This window comes from Centruroides sculpturatus, unplaced genomic scaffold (assembly GCF_000671375.1).
Source record: "Centruroides sculpturatus isolate CEXI.00-Female unplaced genomic scaffold, Cexi_2.0 scaffold1599, whole genome shotgun sequence".
Classification (NCBI taxonomy): domain Eukaryota; kingdom Metazoa; phylum Arthropoda; class Arachnida; order Scorpiones; family Buthidae; genus Centruroides; species Centruroides sculpturatus.
This window is the reverse complement of record NW_019385861.1, coordinates 33914-41916: the sequence shown is the minus strand read 5'-3', so window position 1 is coordinate 41916 and position 8003 is coordinate 33914. Positions and strand designations below refer to the sequence as shown.

At 33.6% G+C, this 8003-nt stretch overlaps 1 protein-coding gene across 3 annotated transcripts in view; it reads right to left on the bottom strand.

Moving 5' to 3' along the window:
* Positions 1–8003, bottom strand: part of LOC111642584 (sec1 family domain-containing protein 2-like) — a 72885-nt gene that overhangs the window by 42415 nt on the left and 22467 nt on the right. For all 3 annotated transcript variants that reach the window (XM_023388941.1, XM_023388940.1, XM_023388942.1), the window contains exon 4: positions 7173–7301. In XM_023388941.1, the coding sequence (XP_023244709.1) occupies positions 7173–7301 (129 nt within the window). The remainder of the gene's footprint in view (positions 1–7172; positions 7302–8003) is intronic.

The following is an 8003-nucleotide window of genomic DNA, read 5'->3' as shown; positions in this document are numbered from 1 at the left end:
TTGTTGTAATTTTATAGTGTTGAACTTTTGTTTTTAGTTGGCTGAAGAGGGGCAATAAATGCCCGAAACGTGTGTAATAACAACACGTATCAACTGAATAAAAACTTGATGATAAGAATTGCCAAGTGCCTGAAAATAAATACGATAATTATTTGTGTTTGAATTACTACTAATAACTACAAGCACGGTTTCAAAAGTACCAAAAAATCTGTAAATTTGAAAACTATAAACATAAATTTAAATCTCTCAAAAAAATTAATTGAAAAATCTCAAAAGTCGCTACTTTTGGCTGATTTGTCTGAGGTCTCCGCTACCTCACTACGTCCCTTTAAAAGTCGCCACAGTTGGGAACACTGGTGAGCCGACATCTAGGGTCTAAGTAAGGCAAAATGTAATTGCCAAACTGCGCTGTAGAAAGGTGGAAAAATTTAAAATTTAATAATTTCTTGTGAACAGCAGTTTGGGCCCCCCTTCCAAGTGGGCCCTGTGCAGGTGCACCTGCCTAGTTACGGATCTGCTTCCACACATGAAACATATTGATGGCATCCTTAGAGTTAATACAATTGATATGTAACCAGGCTTTGTATATTTCCAGTGTCTCCAGGTTTCGAAGGTGTTCCACACAGTGAGACATCTTGATCAGTTTGGCCTCCTGTAGGTCAGCTCTTATGCCAGGGTCAGTGGCATAAATGGATAGAGCAGTGGTGTGCTTTTTATTATCGATATTGTATTTGTGTTCCTGCACTCTTTTGTTAAGGGAGCATTTTGTGGACCCAATATATACCAACTCCTTTTGGAACCTGTTGTCCCATAGAGCAGGTGTGGCCAAACTTTTATCCCTTAGGGGCTACTTTTTTGGTAAAATATAGTCTGCAGGCAACTATGAATATGGGCAAACAATTTTAGGATTTTTATATGCGCATATGTTAACATTCATTTGCATTGTTCATCGGGATAAATACAAACAGTATGGGTATGTTGCACAGACAGTCTATTATTGTAAGAATAAATTATCGAATTAAGATTTTTAAAAATTAATTTAAGTGAAAGCAAATTGTTCAACTTTAACTTCGTGGGCTTTCAAAACCTTTGCGGTTGACCGCGGTCTACGTGTTGGCCATCCCTGCCATAGAGGAACCACATATACACCCAACACATGTTTTTTATTGATGTTGTCCTTGCCACTGCAAAATAGCCCACATACAGCGCTGGGCCTCTTGTATTCAATCTTTGTGTTAGTACAGGAGGCAATCTCTCTGTAAACAGAGTTGAGGTGGTGGTTGTACTCTACTACTGCCCGTGACTGTGTGCTATTTTGGTTCACTGTGTGTGTGTGTTCAAAGTGTCACATGCAGCTATTTGTGTGGAGTAAGCACGGGCAATGTTGTGTTTGAGGCTCCCACTATATCCTTGCTGTATGGCTATGTTGTGAATGCATTTCAACTCCGCTTCAGTGTCTTCAAATCTAGTGTGTGTGAATGCTTTTTTTATTAGGGCATGGAAGACAGCGATCTTGTAGAGTCATAAGGGTCTGCAGAGTTGGCTGGGATGAACAATGACCTATAGCATGATTTGTAATGGACCTTTGTTATTACCCTGGTGCCATCAAATTGAAGGTTGATATCCAGGAAATTTATATGCGTTCCAGTATTCGTGTACAAAAGTTTTTTAATTTAAGATAACTTTTATATTTGTTCCTGGACATACTAGCATACTTAGAAATGAAAAAGCCAACTTTGAGGCTGTCAGCTGCAAAGGACATTGACTTTGACTACACTCATATCCCTCTCTCATGTAGCAGCCTTAAAAATTATATTCGTGATAAAAGTGGTATCAACAATGGTTGAGCAGTAAAACTGGTAGAATAACAAGACTATTTTCCTAGTGTTGAATGCACGTTCTTTATTACCTTGCTCAACTACTTACTGAGCATGGTAATTTTAGAAGCTACCTGGCGATGTATAACCAGGCAGAAACTGCCTTTTGCTTTTGCTGTACAGAAAACCTAGACACCATTGANTATTTTAAATTTGTAGCATTCACTAAAAGTGTTGATCAGAGTTATTAGCAATCAAATATTGCACTACTTTATAGAAGTTTAATACAGTTATGAAAATTTTTAGAAGTGAAAGGGTCGCGGAGGAAGACGACAATATTACATTTAGAATAAATTCTGGAATTTTCAAAAATGGTTGTAAAATTAATAAAATTTTGTATACTTTTAACATAATTATTAACTAAATTTTATTAATTCTCCCATTTTTGATTTGATTGCTAATAACTCTGATCAGCACTTTTAGTGAATGCTACAAATTTAAAATAGAGTTTGTATACTTTTAACGTAGTTATTAACTAAATTTTATTAAAATTTATTAGAAGACACTCCGACAGTTCCCTTGTCAGTCTGTACAACTCGTCTTACTTTCCTGAAAATTGCCAATGTCATCCTAATCAAAAAGCCAACCACTCCAAACAGTATAGACCAATTAGCCTTCTTCCAGTAATAGGCAAAGCTTTTGAAAAAATGATTTTGGGCCAGCTTGAGTGGTATACTGATACATACCACTGGCTTGACCCAAACCAATATGGCTTCAGAAAAAGCAGAAGTGCTGAAAATGCCATCTATGCCTTGACAGATATTATAGAAGAAGGCCTGAATAACAAAGTTTATACTGCAGCTATATTTTGGATATTAAAGGAGATTTTGGCAACTGTTAGCACCCAAGAACCTAGCTTGACAAGAACCTATCTTGTCAAGCTAGTCTCCTCTTTTTTAACTAATGGGAAAATAAATCTATCTTACCATGAACCCTCTGTTAAAAAACTCGTAACTAAATCTTGCCCTCAAGGTGGTGTCCTATCTCTTTTCTTATGAAACCTTGTGGTAAACTCCTGAAAACCAATCGTGACAAGGCAATAAGTATACAAACTTATGCTGACAACCTTGTCATTGTGTTTCAGCATAAGGACATTGCTTTTTTGGAAAGTAAGCTAAACAAAATGTTGAGTATAGCTTCCAAATGGGGCTATCTTAAACTTATAAGACCAAAGCCATGCTTTTCATCAACAAATTCAAATTTTCATACCCTAAGGTTTATTAAATGGTGACTCAATTGAATGGGAAGATCAGCAAAAGTACCTGGGAGTAATCCTTGATACTAAACTCACATTCCGTTACCATATTGATTACATCTTGGCTAAGGCCAAGAAAATAAACTACATGCTGCTAAAATGTGCTAGGTGCACCTGGGGACTAAATCATAAAGCTTGTAAAACTCTATATAATGGGACAATACAACCAATGCTATTTTACATGGCCTCTAGCTGGGGTCATGTAACTAGTAAAAATTCAGTAGCAAGTAAATTGCTCTCTCTTCAAAGACAGTTTGCCATCAGAATTTCAAAGTGCTGCAGAAATGTTTCTACTAATGCCTCTCTGATACTAGCAGAGCTTCTTCCTTTGCCACTATGTATTGTAGAAAAGGTTCTAAACTACTACATCAGAACTACAAACATCAAGGCTCAACAATGGTCTCTACTCCTATCTATGGCTGTTCACATGCTACCATACTACAATTACCCTACTATCTCTGATAATCACCCTGCAAACAAGGTTATCACCAGGGTACATTTGGTGTCATCTGCTTCCTAAATGGGTAACCATGCAGACATTAATATCTACACAGATGGGTCTAAAAGTGCCCTTCATGTTGGCTTAAGTATCTGTATCTTCCTGCAAGCTGACATATTTTGCCCAAAATATGTTAAAAGGTACAGATACCCCCACATACCGCCATCTATCAAGCTGGAAAAGATGCTGTCTACCAAGCTGTTCAGTGGGCCACTTCACTACCAAACAAAACTCTGTCTATCATCATTTACAGTGATTTTCAGTCTGTCCTAAAAGCTCAATTAAATCCTAAATGCAATATAAATAAAATCACATATATCCAGCACCATATTAAAAATCTTGTAAATAATATAACTTTTAAATTAACACTCAAAAAGCTTAACAGTCCAGTACTAAATATTTAATAGAAAACAAACATTTTTGACCGTACTTTCGGTCTTCTTCAGGTTTAAAAAACTAGTGAGATTTGAACAAGTGAATTCGAAGAACAAAAATTACGAAATTATTTTCAAAAAACCTGGAACAGCACAAGCAGGTTTTTAAAACAATGGAACATTCTAAGCTTGCATGTAAACAGTTATGCATGCGTGTTACCATGGTGATGGAATGTTATATGTAGTGCAAACATTGATATAACTACATACATATACTAACAAAAGGAGGGTGGAGGTGTGGTTTCTAACTGCTGGTGCGGGGATTGACAGTTCTTTCATAGCAGTACTTCCACACAGAGCCATAACTAGCCATTCCTGTGCCCTGTGCAAGAATTTGCATTTAGGCCCCTTAATTTATCTGGTTTTGGGAAAATAATAAAACAAATACATTACGATTGATTTTTAATAAGATTTATTTTAATTGAATTTTTCTGGCTTTCATTTTAGCAAATTCATTAATTACACCATCACAGAGCCGTAACTAGGATTTTGGACGCCTATGGCCAAGAATAAAAATGGCGCCTTTTTAATTTTTATTATTAAAAAAATGCTATTATAAAAAATTTTCTAGTGACGTTTAAATATAATACAGGGTGTATCAGAACGACGTTTTAAAAATTTGGGGGATTGTAGAGCATGAAATTTTGAACGTTTTGATATGAGAAACCTATAGCCGGAAAAGTGATAGAACGTTTCTACAGCACTTTGCACGTTCTATGCGGTCGGTATGTTGCACTGGCATTCCCTCGAACTTCACCATAACACAAATGCATATTAGCAAGTTCTCCAAATGTATAGTTACCCTCTGAGAAGCCAGTACGTAAAGCACGATAAGCGGACAACTGTACACTAACTCACGTTGACTAGCTGTGTGTTTACAGCACAGAGCCAATGGATGCAAGAGGTGGCCTGAAGAACGACAGGCACTAAGTACACAACGTCGTGTACACAGGCTGAGTTAGACTACTGTAGTTGTGTGTTTACAGTCTTCCATCCGCAGCAAAAACATGACGTCAATGGACGGAAGGGTAGCTACCAAAGTGAAGGGCGGTCAAGCACTTCCTATCGCTGTAGACACTTTAGTTCAAATTTCCAGCTATAGGTTCCTTATATCAAAACGTTCAAAATTTTATCCTCTACAATCCCCCGAATTTTTAAAACGTCATTCTGATACATCCTGTATAAATATAAATATAAAAATGTTTTTGTGTTATTAATTTGGAATACATATTATTTCGAAACCTTCTCGTAGGCGCCTTTATTAAATCGACGCCTATGGCGGGGCCACATTGGCCATACCCTAGTTACGGCTCTGCACCATCATAATTAATATTTTTAACGATATTGTATTCTACTGAAATAATAGAAATATTGGATAATCGTTCTTGTCCGATAATTGATCTTAAATAATTTATATTAAGTTTAACTTGCTAAAACTTCTCTCGCACGAAGCAATAGAAACGGGAAGAGTTAGAAATATTCGAAGAGCGACATTGATATTTGGGTAAGACTCAATTAAACCAAAATCATGAAGAGCCTGTAGAATATTAAGCGGAGATGCAGTTTCTATATTTTGTATAAGAGTCGTTACTTCAAAATTAAAACTTTCAATTTCACTTGTGAATTCGTACTTTTTTAAATCTTTGCTATATTTAATAGCGAGATCTGCAGCCGATTTTTTTAAATCAGCAACAATCGTGTATTGTAAAGACGAGCCACAGAGAAAGCAAAAATCGTCACAGATAGTTTTCATTTTTTCATAACGCCAATCTATTTGACACAATAGAGTGTCAAGAACACTGTAAATTTGTATTTTAAATAATTTTTCGGGTGTCAAGTTACTTCCTTCATCTGGTGTTTTATCTATTTCCATTATCTTAACTCTTGTTTCGTTTATTAAGAAATCCCTTTTCTATACTTTTTGGTTTGTTTTAAGAATGTGATCAATAATAGCATCTGTTAATATTGTTGGCCATAAAGCTAAATCATTTATTACTTCCATGTATCTTTATATATCGAAGCGTTTTTCTGGACTATTTCTATCTTCTGCGTTTTCGCAATCCCTTTTTTCAGTAGCATTTTAATGACTGCGAGAGCTCCTTCGGGGCACTACGCGCCCGCATAGTTCGCTTACCGCTTAATCCGCCGTTCAGGTATACACCACATATGAATACCACTATAAAGCAAAAAATGATGTCAGGATTTCTGCACCCTTTTACAACCTCGAGACTAAGATTTTATTCGGACGTTACCGTTTTCAATTTAGTAATTTAAAAAAAATCCTCGGGCAGACTTATTTTTGTTACNAGGTGCAACATATTTCTATGCTATAAAAAATTTATTTAGTTATTTCGAATGTTATCCCACAAATTGATCATAAATAAATATTTAAAATTTAAGTGTTTCTCACAACATGTAACAAGTACTAACAAACATAGTTCATAAGATTGCCAACTGATAAATGTCATTAAACTTCTTAGTCTATTTCTCATGGGTAAACTTTTTGATTGATTACCCAGTATGTAGTAAAAAAATATTTAACACTGTTCTAATTTTCAAATTTAAACATTTTAAAAATACACACATTCTTATAGAATGACATTCAAAAATTCTTGTATAATTAAAGTTTTATTTCTCAAAAATTATCCACAAGTATATGTTATATTTTTTAATATTGAATTAGACTTTAAAAGCTATAAATAGTTCTACCCAGATGTGCATTGATACTAATAACATTAAATCATATATAATTATTAATAAATAATTACTGTAAAATGAAGAACTTTAGATTAAAATATGTTATTACTTTAAGAATGATTAAATTAAACTCTTCTTTTTTATTAAACTTTTATTTCCACTAATAATATTTCATTTAGTTTTTTTTTAATTATGATTGTTATTTCATTTCTTTTGTTTATTCTTTTTTATGATACTAGTGATTTTTGTAACATTTTGTTTTGGTAGCATTTTACTATATTCTATTATATATTTTATTACATTTCATATTATATTAGCTACATTTTGAATCTATTTTTTTAAAATAATATAAATTATGTATTTATTTATTATTTCATACTATAATAAATATACTAAATACAATTACATACCCTTATATCAGGATTTCCAGAAGAATAATTGAATGATGGAAAAATATTTTCAAAACTTGGCAGTAGAAAAAAATTTGTTCCAACATTGATACCAGGAACAGGAAGATATATTATTTCTGCTGTATAACTCTACATAAAATAATTTAATACAATTAAAATTTCATTTATCATATACAGGGAAGTGTAAAAGTAAGTATACAGTTGAGAATCTGAGAAATACAAATGTTTGGTGTTCATTATTATTTTTATTATCTTTTATTAGTTTTGTGGAGTGTTGTGTTTTGAATAAACAAAGAAATACAGACAACACTAAGAACAAAGATAATCATATATTAAAACTAGGAATACAGCCAGAACGGGGTCGTAGGGGAAATATACATACAATAAGACTAGTTGTCTTCAGTCCAAGTTCTCACTTTTCTCTTTCCTTTTCACTCAGTCCATCATTTTCTCCCTCCTACCTTCTTTTACATTCCTTATATACAAATCCTCCTAGCGTCCCCTCGTGTTACATTCCAAAATACAAATTAGAAAAATAAAATACAGACAAATATTATAACACGCGAATATTTACATTGACATAATGTTACTAATAATAAACATAAATAATATTTTAGTATGAAAGAAACATCACATTTAAGCCTTTGCAAAGGGAGGGAGGGAAAAATGGTGGGCACCACCACAGTTTGTATTCCTTATTTGTGATTTAATTTGTACATAAAAATAAATGTTTTTTCTTCCTATTTCCTCCCTATATTTTTTTTTCCCTAATTTTAATTATATGAAAATATTGTGCAATTATTTTCATATAATTAAAATTAATATTTATTT